The sequence below is a fragment of the Lacerta agilis genome, chromosome 14 (assembly GCF_009819535.1).
Source record: "Lacerta agilis isolate rLacAgi1 chromosome 14, rLacAgi1.pri, whole genome shotgun sequence".
NCBI lineage: Eukaryota > Metazoa > Chordata > Lepidosauria > Squamata > Lacertidae > Lacerta > Lacerta agilis.
In genome coordinates, this window is record NC_046325.1 from 25,773,238 (window position 1) to 25,798,469 (window position 25,232).

The following is a 25,232-nucleotide window of genomic DNA, read 5'->3' on the forward strand; positions in this document are numbered from 1 at the left end:
TGGGCATGTTATGTCCTTACTGGGCCACTGTTAGGTCATCCCTTTGTTTGGTTTTTCTTGAAGTTGTTTGTTTTTTAACCTTTCAAACCTTGGGGTCCCCCCCAAACCTGCTAATACACCTTCCTTTTTTGTATGGACGGTGCTGCTTTGGCTACATAAGGACCATTGTCGTTTGGTTGACTCCTGCAGGTCTGTTCAGGAATTGAGCTCACTAATTATAAATACAGTGACCCCTGAAAATATATGCTGAAGCCTTTAAAAGATGTGGAAACTGATCACAATACATTTCTGTGAAATTTAAACCATTTTATTGTGCATAATTTGCTCTTTAAAACTGTAAGGTTATCATACACTTTCTTGATGGTCACTGCACAAAGGCCAACCAACCTTTGTTGCAGGAGTGCTACAAAGGAGGAAAATTTTGGCTTCTTTAACACAGCCTAGCATCCTTCCTCACAGAAATAGCCTCCTGGGGTCTAAATTCCTACAAGACACCGGAAGTACTCAAACTTACAGGATAAAAAAAAAAAAACCCCAAACAAAAAAACAAAAAGGAGACAGATAATTGCACAATTTTTTTCTTTTTTGCATCTGTTCATTCAGACAACACTTTACAAAATAGTTTTGAAGGGGATACTGCCGCAAACAGGTGGGGGATGCACCACCAGTGTAAGGTTTTGATTGGATTAAGGCTTCCATTGTCTTCTTGGCATTCTGTTGTTGTGGATATATTTCATTGCATTCTTTCAACACTGCAAATCTACACACTTATTTTCTCTAGGAGTTTACAACTGCGATAGCATTTTTATATTCCCAACTGCCAGGTGCAATTGCAAGGAGCACCCGACAAGCAACCAACATCCTGTTATGGACTTGTGTTGCCTACAAATACCGGCAAATGATGTTTTAGAAGTTAGTTTGGTAACGTTAACTCCTGGGTGGAATACTAAAGTATTTTATGGAAGTCTCTATCCTGGCAGATTGACAAATCTAAAAGCAGGGACGCTGGGCTTTATATATTCTGTAATGTGTTTGTTCACAGGAGACACTGTTGTTTTTAAGGTCATTTACATTCTCTGGCATTTAAGATACACTCTAATAGTATTCAGAAATGTCTTTAACACATTCCAGTCCTGTACTTCCACTTGTCTCTGAAGAACGTGGAAATGGTCTCTGCTTACTGAAGAGGAAAGAGCCAAAACTAAGACACATTTCTGGGGAAGGAGCAAGAAACTGCTTCATCAGTTACTTTCCCACATCTCTCAGCTCCCATACAGCAAATCTTTTTTTTCCATGATAGGTTTCTCAGCAAAAAGGAGGTTTTTAAAAAAAAGTCTTTCCTCCTCAAAGAATCATGTTTATAAAGATGAAAGAGCCAAAGAGTCAAATAATGACCCAAAAATGCATTTCCATTAATTCTGTGTCAATTAAAATCTGATGAATGATGTGCCTGGGGTATCGGTGGAGCATGAGAATGATGCTGTTTCTGTGGCAGGAGGAGAAGGGAAGAATCCAACAGTATCAGTCAGTCACACATCCAAGCTCAGAATCCACCTTCTGAGGTTAAAATTCATCACTTTCTACTGCATGGAGCTGTGTGTCATCCGCGTCAGTCATGCTGCTTGCCTGGGACTCATCCGTGCCAACTTTTGGAAGAAAAACAAAATACGCAAACAAATTAAGCCATTTCTGGAATTCTTGCACATTTCACAAAGTAGGGGCAAAATCTTGTATGAACAGATCATTCTATAGCAGACCTTAAATAGTATGTTCCAATCCAACTTATGGGATATATTATATTATTATGTACACCACATATTACTCTTTTTTTACTTGCCAACCTGCCCTCCCCTTGCAAGGCTCAAGAGCACCATACAGTACCTCTCCATAAGCAAACTGCTCCTGCCTGAGATGTCCACAATTCAGTTTCCACACTCTCAGTCTCTATGTGGACATGGCCTGCACTACCTATAAAACTTTCAGTCAGTTTGTGATGCTGATAGCAGAAACAATTTAGCATTTAAGCCAAGCATTTATTATTTAGTTGTTAAAAGTATTTCATATACATTATCCAGTTGAGGCCATTCATTCATTCATTCATTTTTACATTTACAGCCCACCTTTCCTTAAAGTAGCTCAAGACACAATGTACGCTGCTCACCCTTTATTACACCCCTGTGACTTAGACGGAACAATAGTAATTGACTCCAAGGCTACCCAGTAAACTTCATGGCTGAGGGAGAATCTGAACCTGGGTCTCTCTGGTCCTAGTCCAAAACTCTATACATTACACCACAGTAAAAAGAAGAAGAAGCAGCAGCTCTGGGACTGCAAACATATTTTGGAGCTGACCCAACACAGCTCATATTCATCTGTGGCCTTATGTAAAAGCTATAATTTGCACAAATACATCAATACTACATATTTGTTTTAAATAATGGTGGCTGAGAGGAGGATGGCAGGAATAGCAAGGATACCGTATGGAAGTAAGCAAAATGGCAGTTGTGCACCAGGAATGTCAGCTCCCTTTGAGACTCAAGCCTCCTCATTTGGTTTAGGCTTATTTATGCTCATTTATATATATTTTTATATAATATATAAAATATATTATATATATATTTTTAAGTATCAATTTCCAATCATAAGAGCCAGCAAACTGCTTTTAAAAAAAACACTGAATAAAAAGTTGGGAAATGGCATTTTAGACTCCATGTTGCATGAAGTAACAGCCATGCTAAGTGCCAAGACCACTGCAATTACGCTTTCAAGTTATCCAAACAAGAAGCTTCTCCATTTGCCTCAAAGGGGAAAAAAGCATCCAGAAGACCTGCCTGACTCATATGGGCAACATTCACTGATCTGCTCCTCTTGTGTTACAGGCTCTTCATCATCTGGAAGGTACCGCTTGTCAATGGCCTCTTTGATCTGGTTGTTGGCTCCTTTGGGATCCAAGTCCATTGCCCAGGAAAAGTTCATCAGTGCGAGATGGGTCTGCCCCAACTTTTTATAAACCTAGCGAAACAACAATCATCAACTCCAATGTTTGTTAATAAATTAAATGTTTGCAGCAATACAAGCTTGCCTCTACCAAATGGGAATATCTACAGCTCTACATAAATGTCAGAGTTGCTATTGGGGGGTGATTTGTCCATCCAGGCAACAATGCTCAGCCTGTTCTTTATGGGGTTGAACAAGTTTGCAGTTCTGAGATATTGCAGATGCAGCTTTGTCTCCCAAGACTCAAGCTGGCCATGGAGTGCCTTCCACAACAGAACTCAAGCTGCATGCTAACTCCAACCCTTTCTAGACAGAAACAACCACCCTCAGCTACCCAGTGCTCTGGCTGCCTCCAAGTTATAATGCACTATACATGGGCCTGCCTTTCCATATAATTCAAAGGAGGCGTACAAGGCACCATCCAACCATTTTAGGGACTCCACTTTGGATTTGAGTAGGGCTTACTCCTTAGTATTTTATTTTCCTGAAGACATCTCACAAGGCAGCAGATGTTTAGGATCAGTTTTCCTTCTCCTAGATGGCCTACCTTCCAGCTGCAATAACAGCTAACTGCGATCAGGTTGGAAACAGATTAGTTTCCTGTCCATTTATTGGCCCAATTCAAAGTGCTGGCACTTATTTTTAAATCTTTTCACAACTTGGGACTAGGGTACCCGAATATCTGTGTGCAGAGATCCACATTTTGGGGCTTGCCTTGCTAGCTAAGCCAAAAATTATAGTCACCAGCCCCCTGCCTAACAAACATCTTCACAAGCCTCACTATACAGTGGCAATCAAGGATTCCACATTGTTCCACTGCTTCACAGTGGGGTTTTTTTTTGGGGGGGGGGGTCAGTTGGGTCCCACTTGGCCAAGATGCCCCAGGTTCCTTGGCAACACAGCTGTCAAAATTACAACTTCCCATCCAACTTTGGAGATGAAGAGAGGGTGGAGATTGGCACACAATTGCCAGGATGGTCTTTGCCCCACTCCGCAGCTTCAAAGTTGGCAGGAAGGCTAGTCACTCATCATATTTGCTTTATGGCACCCCCATTGTTGAAGCCTGGTGCAGCATAATCTATGAGCACAAACCTGTATAGCAAAGCCCTTCCCATAATCATCAACAATCACCTTGCTTTTCTTTGAATCAGAAAATGCAAGGGAACCCAGCTTACAGCTGTAATTCAGGTGGTTATTCTCAGGCTGGTTCTTACCTTTCCTATTAAGAAGTAAACAAGAGACTCTTTGGGAACAATTTGCTTCAGTTCTTCAAGTTCTTGTAAAGCATACTGAAATGACCAAAAAAGACCCCAAACCATTGAGCAGTGTTTTTTTTCTCTGAGGAATATGAACCATATAACAATATTAGAGTTGATACCTTTAGTACAATACAAATAAATATTTCTTCCGGCAATCCTAGTTAATTGTTTGACACATGTATTTTCTATGGGCTTATGATTTGTAATATTATTTGCTAGAAAACACCAAGGCTTTTGGTTTCATGTGCACATAGGCATCTGAAACACATCCACAAGGGAACAAGGTATGCAGGAAATTAATAGATACTGAACAGAGGGGGGAAAGCAGGATGATAGATGTATAATAAGGTTCAAGAAATAGACAGCAACCAGGGCAAGAGAGCTGGTATAATTACAACAAAAAAGAAGGTGGGTTATATGAACAGCTGGGAGAGTTTTGAGGCACGTGATTGCATGAGCGTCGAAGAATTTAGTGCCTGCTTGTAGATGGCCAGCATATTTTGTTTAATCAATGATCCAGACTAATTCAATATATTCATTATCCCTTTCTCCCAAACTAGGAATCGCATTATACCATAAACGTTTGCTATAAGGAACATGACAGGGGAAGGAACCATTAGATAAAGCGAGATCTACTGATACTGCAGAACACAACTTGTATGAGGAGGCAATTAGATAAGAACAGACCCCAGAGCCCACAGAATTTATTAAAGAAAGAAAAAAACCCAACAAATTCATAGGAACTTACTCCCAAATTAACATGTTTAGGATTGCCTTACAATGGCTTATGCAATGGCTGTAGTGTGTGTCCAAGCTTTCAAAGGAAACACAAAGGGTTGCTGTCTAAGAAACTCAAAAGTGCAGTTCAACCTCATTGAAATTGCTCACCTTATACTTCTCGTTTGCAAATAATACTGAGGCTCTATGGAATTTGCAGAGGGGGTTCTTGGGATCAATATTAATAGCTTTGTTTAAAGTATCCAAAGCCTTTTCAGATTTCTTCAGGGCATGCTGAACCTGAAAAAGAAATTATTTATTTGTTTTAAAAGGACAGTGCTTGCTCAATGTTTGGATTTGCCAGTGTCTATGTTCAGGCCAGGGGCAGAATGAAGCATGATTTACTTACAACTCCAATGTGGCACAACAAGACAGAGCTCTGAGGGTTGATATGAAGTGCTTTCTGGAAATGCATTTCTGCAAGGCTGAATTTCTCCTGTTTGTAGTAAATCATTCCCAACCCATACCTAGCAATTTTAAAACAGACTGTATTAGGCACCAAGCTTGTATATTATTAGGAATGACACTTTCTATAGGCTGAGAGTGTAAGCTCACAACATTAACTGAGTGGTTGATTTTGAGCAACACAGATAAAATGAAAAAGATTTCATAATTCTAACAGTATCTATACAAGTATGTTAATATTCTGCTTCTCTATTTTGAAGCAAAGCCTTTATATGATGGTTTCAGCACCGTCTAGTTCAAATACACTCTCCCTGTTACAATCCAAGTTAAGTTTTTCTCTCCCTACCCTTTATAAGCCTATAAACCATGGCAGCTGCTCAGAACTGCCTTGACATGGTAAGAGTTCCATCCTATTATCAGGAATATAATATTTTGCAAGTCATTTTGTCAAATAAAATGTAGCATAGCAGCAACCCTCACATAAGTGGGGAGGTGTGGTTATATATTTTATAGAACAGTGGTATCTAAGGTGTATTGCACAATGCATAAGATTATGCGTAAATCATACAAACAAAACGTAACCGGCTGATAAATGATAATGTAGATTATGCTTCAAGCAAGTGCTTAGGAGCCCCAAGGGAGGTGCAGTGCTAACACAGGTGTTCCCTGTTCTCTCCAACATCTCACATGGGAAATGTTTGTCAAAACCAAACCCTTTTGAGTTTCCAAAGCTTGGTAGAGATAAAGATTGCTTGAGGATGCTCAGTTTTAAATATATATGGTGGTTTCATGTCAATTAATCTATTATTATTATTATTATTATTATTATTATTATTATTATTATTATTGACTGTTTTATTGTTTAAGGCTTTTTGCTTAATTTGAGAATGTGTAACTGGGGAAGAATGGCATAATCAACTTTTCACGTGCTCCTGGCAGTGGTATGGAACCCTAACGATGCCACGGCCATTTTCAGAGGCAACTATGTCAGGATAGATGCATGTCAACTGGATGCAAGTCAGGGATAGGTAAAGTTGGAGACAAAAAGAGGGATCCCAAAGAGACTAGAAGTAGACACCTAAAGTTTTTATCACTGGGGATATTGTAACTCATACATTTTTTGCTTCTTCATCCTCTCCTTCTCCCACTCCTGGTTTTTAACTAATTAGAAATAGTTCTTACCAGGCATTATAGTGCCGAGGATTCATTCTAATTGCATTCCTAAAGCAGGCTAATGCTTTCTCAAGTTCCTCTGTCAACACAAATTCATGCCCTAAGAGAGTGTAGGCGTAGGCATAATTTGGATCAACTTGTATAGCTCTCTGGAAGAACTTGATGGCAATGTCATGCTCCCGTTGCAAACTGAAGCAATTTCCTGCCGCACACCATGCCTGGAAGAAAGAAAAGCAAAATGGTAGAAGACATACGATAGTATTTTTCTCCCATTTTTTGAGGAGGTGATGCAGTAATGGAAAAGACAGAGTGCAACAAGTCTGGATTTAACAGGTGCTGAAGTGCCTGTTTACATGGCAACACCTTTGTGGATACTTGATTTAAAAAAAAATTGTCAACCTCTAATTTGCTTTTTCCACAATCAAGAGGTGAATCAGAGGCTGAAGTGTGTTTAAAAAAATGCCACAACAAAATGACCATGATGATACCTCTGGTGAATTTTTATCCATATCAGTTAAGTCTTTTGAAAGCACCGAAAGAGCCACATCTTTCTGCAAATGCCACAGTGTTGTTGAGTAGATTTCCATCCCTTCCACTCGGTAGTTTTCAATCCTTCTTACTTCAGAGAATATCCTCTCAGCCTACGAGAGAAATTAACAAGTGGCATTTCAACAACATGAATTAAAAGACTTTCTGCATGATCATATTTGGATGATAATTGTGTGTGCACAATTCATCCATATGGCTTCTCATCAGGGTTTTATTTCTTAGAATCACAGAGACCTTGGAGGTCCTTCTGCACAATTCAGGATGTAACCACAGCATCCCTGACAGTTATCCATTCTGCTTCAACCACCACCTCCCAAGATCTTACCTACATGTAGTTTCCCCTAATACTTAGCTGAAATCTTTCCATCCATTAGTCCTGCCCTCTGGAGCAAAAAAACAACAAATTTGCTCCATCTTCTGTGTGACAGCCCTTCCATATATGCACAGAAGATGCTGCCTTCGCATATGTTAATACATAACCACAAATTTAAATCTACTCCAATAGATAGAGGATATAGGCTGCCCAGCACCCTGTTGCTGTTAAGCCCGCTTGGGGAATGGTATGTAGGAGAGGGTCCCACAAAAGCCACTAACTATGCAGAGACCTCCTCAAACTAGGAACTGATGTTGCATAGTTCAAGGATGAGAGAGTAATCCAAATCTATGTTAAGTGATCTTGAAAATATATGGGGGAGCACTTTTTTGTACAGTACATTGGCAGACATGCAGCACAGAATAGAAGCATTCCACACCATGCTCACCTGCATATATTCCGCAAGCTCAAAGTAAGCTCTTCCAATATGGCACAGTACCCAGCCCGTGTTGTAGTGGTGAGAAGGCAAATGACTCAGTATATGAATTGCTTCTTTACAGTTGTAAGAACACAAGGCTAAATACCCTTTCCCCATGTCACGGAGAAGGCTCATCAAACCTTCTAGGAGAAAAATGCAATAAATACACAGGAGAACAAAGGAGATTAAGAAAGTACCAGCCTAAAAGCCCTATAGCTTAAAAAACGGAACATATTCTCAAGAAGCCAAAATGAGAAATAGAAAATAAATAAAACGCCAGTATGTGGTCTAGTGAACAAGGTGCTGACTAGGACCTAGATTCAAATCCTGACTCTGAGCCAAAGTTACACATTACAAGAAAGCGCTAACCGGATTATTCTATATGTCTGCCAAAAATTGCAGTAAGGAGATACGAAGAAGCATTCTTGATTATTTCCCTGCTGTTACAGAATTCTCTTTCACTGGGAGAGTATAAAAACTTGGACATCATTCTAATTGTATCAGAAAGGAAAATGGTTTTAAATGCACTATCTTGCCATGATTCTAGCTGCATTTCCCCCTTGCTTTTGTCTTATTCTCCACCCCAGCCTTTGGGATGGCTTAACTACTACAAATGAATTCTTAGGAACAGTCCACACACCTGCTGCTGCTTTCTGTAACGTGAATGCCTGGATTTGTGGTGTTACGGAGGCAATCTTTCCTTCTGAAATGATGGACGAGTCAAGTTTGGTGATTTCCAAACTGTCGTTTATGTTTGGCTGTGTGATCCCTCCCTTATTGGTTTTACACTTTGTCTTTCGGTTTGCAATTTTGGGCGGAAACTTCATTTTTAACTTTTTACTATTTTCCTACAATAAAAGAACAAATATATTTAAGAACTCTTTACCCTGCAACCAAAACAAACAGCAAAGCATAATATTCAGGGACAGAAACCTAGACGTACTATTCTTTCTGGAATCTGAATCACTAAACTGGAAGGGAGAAAAGGCAATCCAATCCAACCTCCTATCATATAGAAGAGCTCTCCAGTGACCTGTCTGCTATCCAGAACACAGCGTGCAAGAATAAGGGAGCAGGCCTCAAACTAAGCATCAGCACACAGGGGTTTGGAAGAAACTTGGTTACATTTTAAGTATGATTTCTTTGGACTAGTCTGGGATTTTGTACAGTACATATATATATATTACTGAATACAGTGGTGCCCCGCTAGACGAAAATAATTCGTTCTGCGAGTATTTTCGTCTAGCGGGTTTTTCGTCTAGCGAAGCGGCAATGCAAACCGCGGTTTTCGCTAGATGAAAAAAAAAATTCGTCTTGCGAGGCAAGCCCATTCAAAAATTCATCTTGCAAGACAGGCTTCCGCTAGACGAATGCCTTCATCTAGCGAGTTTTTCGTCTAGCGGGGCACCACTGTAAAAGATACCAAAATGACGACACATTTATATAGCAGTATTAACCAGGTGACCAATGGGGTCTGTGATGCCCACAACAGCTTTGCGTCCAGCTTGTATTATCGTGCCCTTTGCTCTCATCTCCACTGGGGAAAGCTGCACGAAAAGGAGTATTTGAGTTCAGTTCTGCATACCAAGCAGTTCTCACCCATTATGAGCTGCTCAACAAATAAAAGAAATGCATGACTCTGGATAATGGTAGAAAAACCCATGTGTTTAGAAATACTGGCAGAAAGTAGAACTGTTTGCAGAACATTTGCAAGTATGGCTTGAATACATGCTTTCTAGAAGTGATCTTCTCCATCAGGGAATAAGGGTAAAAATCCAAAACAACAGGTTAGTCAGCTATGATCAGGGATGGAGGAACAGATGGAGCAGCAGAAAAGGCCAGACCTCTATGATCTTTACAACTGAAGAAGCGAAGTGTTCTCTGTAATGGTACTGTTTTCACAGTTTACCATGATAATCTGTTTTGCAGCAAAACCAAGGAATCTTGTAGCACCGTAAAGACTGCCATATTTATTATGGCACATGGTTTCATGGTCTACAGTCTACTTGAAGCAAATTCTATGCCACATTACTTTTGTTTGTATTCTAATTAGATTTGTAGCCCTCTTAAACATTTCTGTTTTTCATCATAAAAAGGTAAAGGACTCCTGACAGTTAAGTCCAGTCGTAAACAACTCTGGCATTGCGGCGCTCATCTCGCTTTACTGGCTGAGAGAGCCAGCGTTTGTCTGCAGGCAGTTTTTCTGGGTCATGTGGCCAGCATGAGTAAGCCGCTTCTGGTGAAACCAGAGCAGCGCATGGAAACACCGTTTACCTTCCCGCCAGAGTGGTACCTATTTATCTACTTGCACTTCGACGTGCTTTCGAACTGCTAGGTTGGCAGGAGCTGGGACCGAGCAACAGGAGCTCACTCCGTCGCGGGGATTCGAACCGCCAACCTTCCGATCGGCAAGCCCTAGGCTCAGTGGTTTAGACCACAGCGCCACCCGCGTCCCTGCTTTCCATCTTGGCCCTTGTTAATTGCTTGTGATACTATTGCAATATATGGATTCTCCAACTGCTCTCCATCCACATATGAGATATCTGATCACCAAGGGCATCACAGCAGCTGGAGTCCCATTTACCTTTGTTGTAGAACTATCACTAGAGAATAGGCGTGAACTTCTTCGAGGCAGCACGTTAGGTGGAGCAGCAATGGTTGGGCTCAATACCTGAGGGGTTGTACTGAAGAGAGAGAAGAAACAAAACTTCTTAGCGCAACCATCAGCAACTCCTTGTGGAAATTAGGCCATGCATGGTATGCGCCCACCCCACTCCATTCTAATGTCTAACTAGAAACTGGGGAGTATGACAACAGCAAAAGAAAGCTATGGAGAGAAAAAATTACCTAGAAACAGGAAGACAATACGAGCAAGTCTGCCAAGGCCCTAGTCTCACTATGGGCTGGTTAGGCATTGTGGACCATTGATACCTGAGTGCTCTCTCTGGCACTGTTATGCTTGGGCAGCCCCTGGTTTACTAGGGGGCTCCAGGCAATAAAACAAGCTGTGACATAGCTGGGGTGCAAGCCTTATTGTGTGAGCAAGTCAACATACATAGAGCGAATAATTGTGCCTATAATTGGTATATAATTGGCAGTGAAGAGAGCCTACTTTGCCACCTCCATGCCATCCTCAAGCATACAACTTAGGTCCAGGATACCTGGCAGGCTGCCTCCCCCAGTACAAATCAAGCTGAGCTTTAGGATCTTCTGTGGAGACCCTGCAGGTAGTTTTATGACCAGTGAATTGTCACTTGGTGACAATGCAGAAGTGGGCCTTCTCAATTATAGGACTCACCTTCTGAAATGCCTTCCCTCAGGTACACTGTGAAGAAGAGATAAGTTTTCCTGGACTCAACTTGATTTTTATTTTTATTTATGGTGTATAATTTTGCTTTAAACTAGTTTTTAGGAAATGTTATTGAATGTGATACTTTTATTATTTTTTATGTAAGCTTCATATAAAATTTTATTCTATGAAACATATAAAATGTTTATAAATAAAAAAATAAAATCATGATCCAGGCATAGGACGACATTTCATACCTTGTCTGTGGGCCTGAACTCTGTGTTTGTGCAACAAGGATTGGCGTTACTTCCCGGCTATTTCCGCTTTGTGAGAAGACTGACTTCGTCCCAGCTTGGCTTATTCTGGTAACAGTCTATATGTGGAAAAAAACAGCACATCAGACCTATGACAGTGTTATTAAAAACCACTGGTATTGCTACTTGCAACTTATAAAGCTAAGAGGAGTTATGTGCTAAAATATTAATATTAATAATAATAATAATAATAATACAATCCAGTCATTATGTGATCCAGAGAACTGTATGATGAACAGAAAATGCATTGTATTTCTAAAGACCAATGGCTATCCTATCACATAGGTAGGCAAAGTCTTTCCCTTTTCCTCAAACCATAGGCAGACTAAGTGCAGCTGAGCTACCCAAGAAAACCTATTTCTACACTAGATCAGGGCAACTGTGCGCAATACTGTGCACTATTAATTTCAGTGAGATTTGGGGGGCGGAGCTTAAAGTTATCACATACATTATCTCTAATCCAGGAAACAGACAAAGCAAAGTTATTTCAAATTAATCTACCTTTTGAGGAAGACTGAAATTTGCTAACCATCTCAATACTTGTGGCCAACCTTGGGGCTGAGAAATAGTCAATGAAAATACTAATGCCTGATTCAACTGTCCATTAACTTCCATACCAGTCTATAGAGAAGCACCCATTTTATGCAGTAGAAGCACTGGACAATGGTCAGACTTTGGCAAATAAAGCAACTAATCCATTTAACAGACATTAACAATAGGAGACAATGGTGGTAACTTTTATAACAACATTGCAAAAGTTCTAGTTTTAAAGACAACCCTAGAAAATAAAAGAAATATTTGCCGATGTTAGCATGCAAAGATATTGTCTGCAAAAGGTACTGTATCGGAGATTAAGCAATCAGTGTCTACCACTTCTCTCTGTGGTAGAGAGTTTGCCTGCAAAATAATTGGAGACAGGGGCGCCAGCTTGCAAAGTTTTCTTCTTGTGACTTTTTAGAACAATTATCCAGATTTTTATATTTCCTTGCCTTCAATCTCACATGCACACCCTTGAATGCAAGGTACCTTCTTGGAAGGGGCTCCTGGAGGTGGCACATCAATTACTGAAGAAGAATTTGTGCAGTTTTGTAAATAGGATCCATCTCCCGGGCTAGGGGTTTCTAATGGCAAGATTCCAAAGCTGAGAAAACATACAAGAGTGTTTGAAAATATGCATGATTCCTCCAAGAAGAGAAGTGAGTGGGCAAGGAGAAAAGAGAGAATCTTACTTTATAAACTAAGGACAAATTGCAGGGCAAAGGAATTTATATGCCCCAGTGAAAATAAGTTTCTAGACAAACAGTTTCCTCATTGTTACGTACACAAGCTTGAAGGCGTAAAAGCAAGAAGCTCTAGTGATCAACAGTAATAAGGTATGTAAAAAGAAGCTCTAATTCTTTGAGGACAAACACACATTTTTCACATATATCCCAATACTTTCATACAATATTGCAGTATTGGTATACAGCTTGGTGGCATCAACCATGTTCAAAACAATGTATGGTTTTAAATAGAGGAAACTAACAAATTTATCACTAAAACAATCACATGAGGCATGTTAGGTCAAGAGGACAACTCTCCTAAGCATACCTTCATGCAAAGCCCTATGTGCTTGGGTCTCCCATACCAACACTTCATACACTGTAACTTATTTTGTCATACTGCTTCTAAATGCTCACAAGCCCCACTTCTTATATCAATTCCTGAAATGTAGCTATATTTTTCTATTACAGCAGTAACTACTAAAAACAATGTGAATCCTTCAAAATTAACAGATTCAGGCTGCAATCCTAAACTTAAAGCAACCCCCCCCCCCGAACAGTGTGAGGCCTGCTTCTGAATAAACACGCACAGGACTTTTCTGATATTGCATCTTAAGCATTTGCACACTTCAGCAGAGGCATAAACACATGAAAGCAGGGGAGAATATAGAAATGGATGTTTTGTTTTATGCAGGCAGTGGCAGGACAAACTTTTCTGTCTCTGTCCAAGAGAATAAAAAGTGACACACATATCAATTAAAAATTACAGCATTTATAAATCAGTGGAATAACATTTCAAGTCTCTCCGAACATTATCCTACTGACTTGTAAGCCACCAAAAGAGTGCAAAGGGAGTTCTTCTCAGGGAAATAGCTGAACCAGAGTTTGTCAGAAAATTCTACTCTATTTAGGTCTGAATCAGATCTATGGATTTATCTCACACCTAGCAAATCTGGGAAGACTATGTAGCCACCAATTACTGCTGCTGTGAATGGTTACGATTCTTGTACACATTTGAACGTTATATACAGATGTCACAGATCCTCTGGACCTCTTATTTATCATAGCCCCTACTATAAAATATTTGGGTTTTCCTGCAACAATGTGTGAGACTAAGCATCTAAAATAGTGAGCTCTAATCCATGAAAGCTTATGCCACAGTAATTTTGCTAATCTTTACAGTGTCACAGGACTCTGTTATTTTTCTTATACCGGTAGTTATCTTCAGTAGGCAGCCTTGAGGGTACTTCAGATTCTTTCTTTACCTTGGTGTTAATGGACTCAGAGCAGCTGGTCCACCCAGAAGACTCCGGCCAGTTTTTGGTTTGTTTTGAGCCTGTTTAGTTAAGAAGGCAGTTCCCGATCCAAGAGGTACAGCATCTGGTGAAATTACAGCCGAATCAATATAAGAGATGGAGGAATCTGTGTTGGAGGAATATTTAGAGTTGGAGGACTCCAGGTTGAGTCTGTTTAATTCCTGAAATGGAAAAAAATAAGAAAAAGCAGCACACATTTATTATTATTATTATTATTTTTTGCAATGATCACCCTCAGTGTAAGCGATGATGGTAAAATATGGCTGATAAAAACTTACAAGTGTGTCTTGTGGCGTTTCTGTAAGAACTGTCTCTGGCTGCCTGTGAGTTATGCTGTGATTAGACACCACGGTTGTGCATGTGTTAGGTAAGCAGCTGCTGAAGTTCTGTATAGATGTTAACTTGAATGTTTGGTCAGGGTCTGGCTTTTCACCTGTTTGAATGAAGAGAAAGGGATTTGGGGTGAGGGGAAAGGCTTCTTTTCAATGTGACACAAATGAAGAGAATAAAATATTACGTGTCGTCGTCCCGCCCCCCCAACAGCACAGCATGGAACTGCTGTCTGAACTTACTGCTACATGGTGCTACATGGTGCTATTAACATCCAATTGTTTAAAATGTGTTTTTTAAAAAGATACCCATCAAATATAACAATTAGAGCATGGCATACATCTTCACAAACACATCCTTTAATGCTTTTCACATTATTACTGAAGACTTTGTGTTACAGAAAAGCTAGTAGAGACCTAACTGCTGATGTTACTATTTCCACCAGGGGGAAGCTATTTTACTATGCATCACTAACAATACAGTACATGAAGTGCCAAGATCCATCTAGTCCAGCATTAATCTTTCTCCAACAGTGATCAGCCAGATGCCTGCAGGTAGAGAGCTAGTCTGGGGTACATTGCACTAAACCAAGGGTTGGAAATCTATTTTGGGCCAGTGAACAGATTTGGATTTTTAGAAAGTGCTTTGGGCAACCCTGCCCTCAGTTGCTTCTCTCCCTCCAGTTTACTCTCCAACACAGACAGATGGAGTGACATACACACACCTTTTGCTTTTCTACTATAACTGAGTAAAAGTCAGGATCTAGCAGAATTGAATAGGCCTTATTTTGCAAGCCATCAGATTAGAATTTACATTGGTAGACTGCGTGGTAAAAATCACTGATAGCTTGCCAGCACCACAAAGGCATTAATTGAAGGCATGGATCTTCATGACTTTTTACAATGTACAAAATTTCCAGTGTTTGCCTCCAAGTTACCATTCCATTCATGGATAATATTTTTCCTATCCTTCCCAAGCAGGTCTCATTAACTAATGCCTCCAGGAAGATCACAAGTGGACAAGGTGGGAATGGCAATCACCTGTTGTTGGTTCCCAGTATTATGTGCACTGAAATGAATTTCTTCCAAATGCAGAAGTTTCATTTTGCTACTATGACTAATAAGGATTGACAAGTCTATCTTCCAAGCAATATCCTAGCAGGAGTTGTGCAGTTTGGAAGCATCATGATCTACTTAGTTTAGTTCAATGTACAGTCCAACTCCAACGTGCACCTTTCATCTTGGACCCTTTTATATAAATTATACATTTTCCATAAAAATGAAATAATCATCCTAAACAGGGCTGACATGACTTTTAAAGTTTTCATCCTGCATTTTTAACACTAATCTGTCCAGACGAGATGTCTAACTTTCCCTACATGTTATACTAGTGATAGCAGCAGTGCTGCCTTAAGTCTTTCTTTGTATTTGAAGCAGAAGCAGAAGATATGCATACATCTGCTTTTGTTTGTAAATGGCACAGATGGAAATGATGTACAGGACTTCAACCCATGGAATTTCCAGAGGGCCAGTACAGTTTGCATCCAGCCCAGACACTCCACAACATTACATTTCATGTTAACGTCTTCCAGGTTTTCCCCCATACACCTTTACACACCAGCAGCACACTTCAACTGTTTTAAGAAGACCAAGATTACCATGCATCACAAGTGTCGGAATACGTTTCACGGATCCGCCATGGATTCAAATTAATTGGTTATTTTATAAGTTTTTCGAGGTCTACTTTTGGTATAATTGCGCGTAAAAGTGAAAGTGAAAGCATGAATGAATAGTGTGATTCACTTACAAGATTAATCCGCCTTTATTTTGTAGATCCGGTCATGTTCAAAGTTGTTAATGAGCGTTAAACTTGCTTCCCGCCCTTTTGGAGGGCAGCAACAGTGATTTTATTGGTTAAAGTACTAATGATGATGTCACGTTTGTTCCCTAATAAAAGGCAGAGGCACCCCGCTTAGGCAGGAGAAGTTCGTTTATGTCTTTTAGTTGGGTTTTAGTTGAAGTCAAGTTTAGTTTAAGGGGCTAGGAGCGGGCTGGACGGGTTGGATGGGTTTTTCTTTAGTTAGAGTTAGATCGCGGAAGATCATTCGGTTTTAGTTTTAGTTAGGTTCTTTTAGGTTAGCCTAGGGATAGGCCCGCGGAAGATATTTCGGTTTTAGTTTATTTAGTTAGCCTCGCGGAAGATTGGGCGCGCAGGGTCTTTAAGCTTAGGAGAACTTAGCTTAGGGGACGAGCCTACGCGGGTTCTGCCGAAGCCACTAAAGATACAACCGGTGTCTGTCTTCCTTTGGGGTTAAAGGGGGGAGTAAAGTAAAATTTTTATTTCTTTAAACTGGTCCGTCTATTCAGAGTCAGGGTATATATTTTATTTCACGAGGCAACTTTTCTCTAAAGAAGGCAACTAGGAACTCACACACCATCAGAGTCTTCAATTGGCTTACTCATCATCCTTCAGACTGTGAGGCTTGGCCGGCGACCGTGCTCAAAAGCACGCGGAACGCTGGCCGCTTTCCCCGCAACTGGTACCTCGTGCATAACCAGTCCAAGGCCGTGCACGAGGAGCTCCAGCACCCATACCCCGACAAGTGGTGCCCTCTCTGAGGCGAAGCGTAGTCAAAAATCGCTTCCACGAAGACTCCGGTTAAAGGCAACATATCGGAAGTGGCTCGGAAACAGATATTGAGAGGTGAGGTATAACGGCCCGGTTTATCCAGGATTTCGCTGCAGTAGCGCGAATCCACCGCTTGCCCAAAGTAGTGTAAATAGAAGTCGCGCGCGTATATTTTGCCCCAAGGGGTCCCCGGATAGAGCGGCAAGGAGTTTAGTGTAAGCCTACGGGCAGAGTAAGGTCTTCCCTAAAGCCTACGGGTGGGAAGGGTTCTGGCAAAAGCCTACGGGTGCCAGGGTTTTCGGTCAAAGCCTACGGGTAGGGCCGGTGTCTCCCGAAAAAGCCTACGGGTGGGAGGGAAAGGTTTTCTGGCTAAAGCCTACGGGTGCCAGGTTTTTCGGTCAAAGCCTACGGGTAGGGCCGGTAGCCCCTAGTAGAAGCCCACGGGTGGGGGCGGAGGTTTTCTGGCTAAAGCCTACGGGTGCCAGGTTTTTCGGTTAAAGCCTACGGGTAGAACCGGTGTCCCCTAGTAGAAGCCTACGGGTGGGGGAGGAAAAGTTTTGGAAAAGTGTTTAAAAAATGGGCTCCTCACTCTCAACTGCTCAAGTAAAATTTTGTGAAGATTTATTGTACCTTTTGAAAAGAAATGGTCACCCTGTCTCTGAATCAGAAGTAGAGCTTTTAGTTAAAACCATTGGGGAAATTTGTCCCTGGGTCCCTAAGGAGGGAACGAAAGATTTAGCCTCATGGGAAAGGATCGGGTTAGAATTTATGGCCAACCCGAAAATCGGAATTCCTGTACAATTAGTATGGAGCAAAGTAAGAAACTGCTTTCAACAAATCGCTCCAAGAAATGTTTTGCTTAATGGAACAGTGAATTTAGGAAATACTGCTTTTAATAGTGCCCCTGTGCTGCCGCTTGCGGTTGTGCCATTTTCGGCCCCCTCGCAGCAGCCAGTTCAGGCCCCGTTGTCGTACACGCACTCGCCCTTGTCCAATTTGTCATTGCCAGATTCATTGCCGCCTGTGCCGGTGCAGCAGACGCCGTCGGCCTTTCAAGCCCCGCCGCGGACTGCCCCACCGCCAGTCGCTCAGCAGTCATCGCAGGCCTTTTACCAGCCAGCGATTTCAAGTCAGCAGCAGCCGCGGACCTCGCTCCAAGCAACGGTCCCGCTTCCTTCATCGCAAGCCGCGCTTTTGCCAGCGATCCAGCAGCAGCAGCAGCAAGCAGCCTTTTTGCCAGCAAACCCTGTTGCCCTGCAGGCCGCGCTCAAGCCAGCAGCTCCAGTTTTGCAGCAAGCTGATTTCCAATCAACAGCAATCCAAGCTTCAATGCAAGCAGCACAACAGCAATTTACCAACCCTTCAGCACCTCCAATGCCAATGCAGATTCCAAGACAAGAGCAAAGCCAAACAATGATGATCCAGATGCCAGGACTTGCAGTACAGAGCCAACAACCTTATGCTCCAACTTCAAGTCAGCCATCTTGTCTTCATCCAACTCCAAGTCAGCCATCTTGTCTTCATCCAACTTCAAGTCAGCCATCTTGTCTTCATAGTCAGCCATCTTCAAGGCATCCAGATGTCAAAGACTCTTTAGCACCATCTAGTGGCTCATCATTTGGAAAGCATCAAGAAGATTTAAACTCACTGATGCCACCTACAGACCCTACAGCAATGCAGCCCATCTGCAGAACCCAAGCTTTGGAAGCAGCTTTGGGACAAATAGACTTTAGTGCTGATCCAATGCACATCTTTCCAGTGATTCGTGCTAATGGAGGACAACCTGCAAGATATCAAGCCATTCCTTTTGAAACACTACGTGAACTGCGAAAAGCCATACGCGAAAATGGACTTCAAGCTCCTTATACTAGAAGTTTACTTGAAGGACTGTCCACTAGTAGACTTCTGCCATCTGATTGGAAGTTGATTCTTCGCACCTTCCTGTCGCCTACAGATGCTCTTCTGTGCCTGCAAGAGTGGAAAGAAGTAGCAGCCAGACGTGCAACGCCACTTGCCACAGAAGATATGCTCACAGGATCAGGACATTACTCCAATCTCAATCAACAGCTAGCCATACCTGATGCTGCACTTGTCACCATAGCAGACATTGTAGTCAAAGCTTGGCGCAGACTACCCAATCGCACAGATGCTAGCTCAGTATCAGGATTCGCTGCAGTTAGGCAAGGTCCAAAAGAACCTTATGGGGACTTCGTGGATCGCCTGATTGTTGCAGTGGAACGCCAGATAGAAGATCGTCATGCCAGAAACATGCTGACAAAACAACTTGCCTTTGAAAATGCCAATGATGACTGCAAGAATGCCCTAACAGCAGTTGCAGCTCGTCCAGATGCCACATTGACTGAGATGCTACGCGTCTGCCAGAATGTCGGTACCCACTCCTACAAAGCATAGCTCTTGGCAGCTGCGGTACAGATGCCACGTCAAGACAGCTCTACACCAGTCAAGAAGTGCTATGGGTGTGGAGGCGATGGGCATTTCCGGTCGCAGTGCACAACAACGCCAAGGCCTTCTGCCAAGCCGCCAGAGAGATGTCCCATCTGTCAGAAAGGATTTCATTGGGCGAATGATTGTCGTTTGAATCCACAAAACACATCACCTACCTCATCTCCAGTTCAGGGAAACGGTTCTGCGGGCCGCGCCCCGGCCCCGGTAAAACAATAGGGTGCAAGTTCAAGAACATCATGAAGGTCAACCATCCCAGAAAGGTGAACAACGCTACTCCTTATCCAGGTCATCAGGAAAAAAGAGTGATCCAGAGAGATATCTACTCTTCAGATGTCCAGAGAAAAGATGTGACCTCATCAAGCATTCAGGTTCCAGAGGTTTCATCATCTGCCTTACCTATTCAAAGGGTTCCAGTAGAGAACACAGCATTCAGTTCACCTTCTGCTGACCGCCCTTCAGTTCCTGCTGATGTTGATCCTGCTTCACAGCAAGCAATCACAGTCAAGTCTCTGATCGCAGAATTGCCTTCAACGTTGAGAAGACATCCTACTGAGATCAATCTCGCAACTCCTGAGCTTTATTCATCTTCAAATCAAGGTCAATCTGTCATTGAAGGACATTTGCCCTTGATGAAACAGCAGTGTTCAAGTTGCAACCCAGCTGATGATCACTTTCCATGTGGCCAAAGAATGCAAGTGAGTGAGCCAGCTCCCTCTTGTGGAAGCTTAAACATCACTCCAGTTAACAATGTCCACACCTTTGTGTCACCTCCAGCTTTTAAACTCAGCCCGCCACAACCAAACAACTATCAGGAACAACAACTTCTACTGCCTCGTGTCAAAGAAGAAGTTCCATCCTGCCAGTTTGATGCACAACTGACTGAATGCCAACAGGTTCAACAGCATCAGCAACTTTTACCAACAGAGGAACCTCAAGTTTGCCAACTCAACGCCAAGCAGCTTCAGAGTTGCCAACTTCAGCAGTGCAAAAAACCCGAAGCCAAAAAGATATCTTCAAACACTGCCAACGAAGAACAAGAAGAATCTTCTGTCCCAGGTATACCACTCTTCTTAACAGAGGACTGTTACTTCTCAAATCCATGGTTTGCTCAGCAATTGCCAACATCCATTCGTGGTCCATTCCCAGACACCTCAATTTGCCTTATCCTGCCTAGGATGGATCGCCTCCCTGCCACAGTCACACTGACTGCAGGCCTAGTTCGAATCACAGATTCATCACAGTTGCTGATTCCAGGATTTTCAACTGTTCCTTGTGTCCTAACAAAAGGTTTGGAAATTGCCAGACTCTATTTGCTTACTTCTACGCCTACAGCTCCTGTAGACTCTTTGCCTCCTCAGGCAGCAATGGCGCTAATCAAGATTACAGAAGAACGCCCTCATCTCGTCTTAGAAATGGGTGGACGAAAGATCAAGGGTCTTCTTGATACAGGCGCAGATGTTACAGTGATCGCCAGAAAAGATTGGCCTGACCATTGGGCAACGACTGTCACCCAGGAAGTCTTTGGAGTCGGAGGTTTCGAACCCGCCCACCAGAGCGTGCATCCGATTACCTTCCAGTCAGACTCAGGCTCCATGGTGCAGCTCCGTCCACTTGTTATGGATGTGCCTATCACCCTTTGGGGTAGAGACTTATTGTCTAAAGCAAGAACTGTTATCCACACTCATTTTTGATGTGGGCCTCTGCATCAGCGCCAGTTCATGCACTTCCACTCACATGGAAGGAAGGACCCCCTGTGTGGGTCGACCAATGGCCGCTGACATCCGAGAAGCTCGTCGCAGCAGAGGCCCTAATTAAAGAGCTCATTCTCTCTACAAGCCCCTGGCAAGCACTGTTACAAAAGTGCATTGTTCTTTTCTGCATTGCTCACATCTATTCACTTTTCCTTTATTCAATGATCCAATCGCCAGCCATGGAACATTCCTTGTTATGTTCAGTGCTGACTTTGGCAGTGGTTGATTGAAAAACTATAACTCCCGGCGGAACTCTTGGTTCTTTGGCTAGATTCCTGTTTCTTTATTATCCTCTATATTAACAGCATGCTGAGAATATCCAACTCGTTGTCTGAACACACCAGTTTCTCAAAGCAAGGGACTTGTTTCTGTTCCTTAAGAGGAAGTTTCTAAAATTTGGCCCAGCCATGGAGAACTACGGTTTCCAGCTGCCCGCCTTCGTTTGTGTGTTCAACCTCTACTCTTCAACAAGACGTTTCTACAGTTTGTCCAGTTAGGAAGAACTACGGTTCCCGGCAATTTTTGCTCAACGCCTTGTCAGATGCAGCAACTCTTCAAAAGTGCTCAACTAACAGCACCAGTTGAGTTCTGGGCAGTTTGCCTTATCCTCCTACTGCCTAGGCCTTTTGTTTGCCTCTGGGCGGCCTCTGGTTCCTGGCTGCCTAGATTTGTTCCAGTTATTCCCATACCTGCACTCACTAGCAGATCACCTTGATTTGCTTGCTTAACCTCCTTTCTTCTACAGGTATCGTTGTTTCTTCAGAGCTCGATGTTTCAGTACTTTCCTGAGCTCCATGAACTTTTCCTGAGTTCCAGGACTATTTCTTCTACATGGTCATGTGTAGTCGGAGAAGAAGACGACCGGCAACTCATTCATCGTCTTCATCCTCCTCTCCAACACCATTTTGCAGTTCTAAACCTGTCTTGTACTTTATATTGTACTTGTAAAAATTGCATATTTGCCTTTGTATGCTTCTTGAAATATCCGCCTCGCATATTACATGTGTTTTCCATATAGCTTGATAATTAATGATATGGATGTTTATATATGCAAAGCTTTTCTGCAATGGTTTCCATTTAGAGCGTCACAATTTTGATGATATGGAAATGTTTATGTAAGGTTAAAAACATCGTCTTTGTGCAGTTCTAGTCATAGACATATTTATACATATATGTTTTATTTCAGTAATCCTAAATCTCCACGTTGTGCTTGCAAAAGTTGTAGTTCAAAATGTGGTAACACTTATATGCTTTATTTGAAATGATTTCCTTTGGTCAAAGAATTGGTCATTCTCGGATTTGTTCAAGATATATGTGTCAAGTCTGGTGGCGTCCTACCCTTTTGGTACCCCTATTTTCTTTGAAGAATACCCCTCTATATGCTACCTTTTGGCAGTAAACCAGGTTCCCAGCTTTTCCCTTCACTCTGTTTCCTGCTGTTGATGGGAGACCTTTATGTAGTTGGTTTAATTCCCATCTCGTTTCGCTGGAAACCCTTGCGTAGATGGCTTAAATCCTCATCCTGGCTGGGACACCTTTATGTAGGTAGCTTAAATCCCCTCTAGTGGCGCAAACCACTTGTACATAGGTGCCTTAAATCCCCTCTCTGGAATCGGACCCTAGTTCCCCGTTACCTGTGGTCGCTGTGGTAAGTCCAGAATCTGCCTTCCTGAAAGTTCTTTCGATTCTGTAGCCTCAGTGCCACACACCTTTTATGTTTCCTTATCCATTTTACTTAAGTTTCCAAATAAAAAATTTAAAAAAAATGGGGGAGGGGTCTGGGTAGGCCATGTAGCCCCAGCTCTAGTTATACTTTAATTTTGGGTCCCGGATCGGGACCTCTCTTATGTTTGGGCAGTCGTTATCCGTTATTCTTAATTTTGGAACTGCATCAGGTCCTCTCTTGTGTTTGGGGAGTAATTTGTTGTTTTACGCTGCACGCGAAAGTATACATGTTTATGAGGTGATTTGTTGTGTTACACTACACATTGAAGTATATATTTATGCCTAAAAGGTTTACAGTGTATCGGATCGATCACTTTTTATGTTCGGCTAGTGGTTTGTTATTTTCATGACTTTATTGCTACATTATTGTATAAGTATTTCCTCTGATGAAGGGGATGGATGTTGATGGTGTTGCTGGTGTTTATATCACAGTCTTGATGTGGACGCTGTCAGCACTGTTGACGCTTTGCCCTTTCATGTCGAGGTTTATATCGAAGCAAATGGTAATGTTTGTGTCAGATAAATGCTTATGATATCTCTAACCTCCTTTTTTTTATATAACTAAATCAAAATTAATTTAATTTAAAACAAAAAAAGAAAGATGATATGTCGGAATACGTTTCACGGATCCGCCATGGATTCAAATTAATTGGTTATTTTATAAGTTTTTCGAGGTCTACTTTTGGTATAATTGCGCGTAAAAGTGAAAGTGAAAGCATGAATGAATAGTGTGATTCACTTACAAGATTAATCCGCCTTTATTTTGTAGATCCGGTCATGTTCAAAGTTGTTAATGAGCGTTAAACTTGCTTCCCGCCCTTTTGGAGGGCAGCAACAGTGATTTTATTGGTTAAAGTACTAATGATGATGTCACGTTTGTTCCCTAATAAAAGGCAGAGGCACCCCGCTTAGGCAGGAGAAGTTCGTTTATGTCTTTTAGTTGGGTTTTAGTTGAAGTCAAGTTTAGTTTAAGGGGCTAGGAGCGGGCTGGACGGGTTGGATGGGTTTTTCTTTAGTTAGAGTTAGATCGCGGAAGATCATTCGGTTTTAGTTTTAGTTAGGTTCTTTTAGGTTAGCCTAGGGATAGGCCCGCGGAAGATATTTCGGTTTTAGTTTATTTAGTTAGCCTCGCGGAAGATTGGGCGCGCAGGGTCTTTAAGCTTAGGAGAACTTAGCTTAGGGGACGAGCCTACGCGGGTTCTGCCGAAGCCACTAAAGATACAACCGGTGTCTGTCTTCCTTTGGGGTTAAAGGGGGGAGTAAAGTAAAATTTTTATTTCTTTAAACTGGTCCGTCTATTCAGAGTCAGGGTATATATTTTATTTCACGAGGCAACTTTTCTCTAAAGAAGGCAACTAGGAACTCACACACCATCAGAGTCTTCAATTGGCTTACTCATCATCCTTCAGACTGTGAGGCTTGGCCGGCGACCGTGCTCAAAAGCACGCGGAACGCTGGCCGCTTTCCCCGCAACTGGTACCTCGTGCATAACCAGTCCAAGGCCGTGCACGAGGAGCTCCAGCACCCATACCCCGACACACAAGAACTCAAAGAGCAGGCTGCAGCAACTGCCCTCTTCCACAACTCTATCAGTATTGGTAAGGATGACTTATGGCCCACATCTTACACACCATGAACACAAATGACTGGCAATCCATAGCAAAATATTGCTAAATTAGGGCCAGCATACGTCCAGATTTCCCCAGAAATTTTCTGGAATTTCGAAGGCAAAATTGACGTCTTGGGGAAAATGCTGAAAAAGCGCGGGTTTTTTGAGTTTTTGTAAAAATAAAATAAAATATGGGGGGGGGGGGTCCCCTAAAAAAAGCTGAACAACTTTTGGAGTGTCCTGATTTTTACTTTTTGAAATATGGCAACCCTATCCTAAGTATGCATAAACCAGAAACTTGCAGAAAGCATGCTGTGATAGCACACTCAATCAAAGAATAACTCTGATGCAAGCAAGCTCAAGACAACTGTGAGACAACTCTTCCTGGCAGAAGCAAAGATTGAGAGGGCATCAAGTAAGAAGGAACCAAATGCACTCTGTGGGTTGCCTCCAGCCTGCAAATGCCACAAAACCACTCTCACCTTTCCGTCTGAAACATAGGCATGCATGACCCTAGTACAAAAAACCAATGGAGGGGCCAAACAGCTACACGGTACCAGCTTAGCCCTGGTACTGCCAATGAGGCTGTTA

The 25,232-nt window shown here is 42.1% G+C and overlaps 1 protein-coding gene across 6 annotated transcripts in view; it reads right to left on the minus strand.

Moving 5' to 3' along the window:
* Positions 1-285: 285 nt before the first annotated feature.
* Positions 286-25,232, minus strand: part of CDC27 (cell division cycle 27) — a 36,168-nt gene continuing 11,221 nt past the window's right edge. For 3 of the 6 annotated variants that reach the window (XM_033171209.1, XM_033171215.1, XM_033171214.1), the window contains 15 exons: positions 14,411-14,565; positions 14,082-14,293; positions 12,581-12,695; positions 11,498-11,613; positions 10,536-10,635; positions 8,592-8,799; positions 7,922-8,094; positions 7,100-7,252; positions 6,621-6,829; positions 5,383-5,500; positions 5,145-5,273; positions 4,212-4,286; positions 2,832-3,012; positions 1,882-1,968; positions 286-1,646 (listed from right to left, as the gene is read on the minus strand). In XM_033171209.1, the coding sequence (XP_033027100.1) occupies positions 1,564-1,646; positions 1,882-1,968; positions 2,832-3,012; positions 4,212-4,286; positions 5,145-5,273; positions 5,383-5,500; positions 6,621-6,829; positions 7,100-7,252; positions 7,922-8,094; positions 8,592-8,799; positions 10,536-10,635; positions 11,498-11,613; positions 12,581-12,695; positions 14,082-14,293; positions 14,411-14,565 (2,114 nt within the window). In that variant the 3' untranslated portion in view covers positions 286-1,563. The remainder of the gene's footprint in view (positions 1,647-1,881; positions 1,969-2,831; positions 3,013-4,211; positions 4,287-5,144; positions 5,274-5,382; positions 5,501-6,620; positions 6,830-7,099; positions 7,253-7,921; positions 8,095-8,591; positions 8,800-10,535; positions 10,636-11,497; positions 11,614-12,580; positions 12,696-14,081; positions 14,294-14,410; positions 14,566-25,232) is intronic. The other 3 variants (XM_033171211.1, XM_033171213.1, XM_033171212.1) reach the window with 3 other exon arrangements.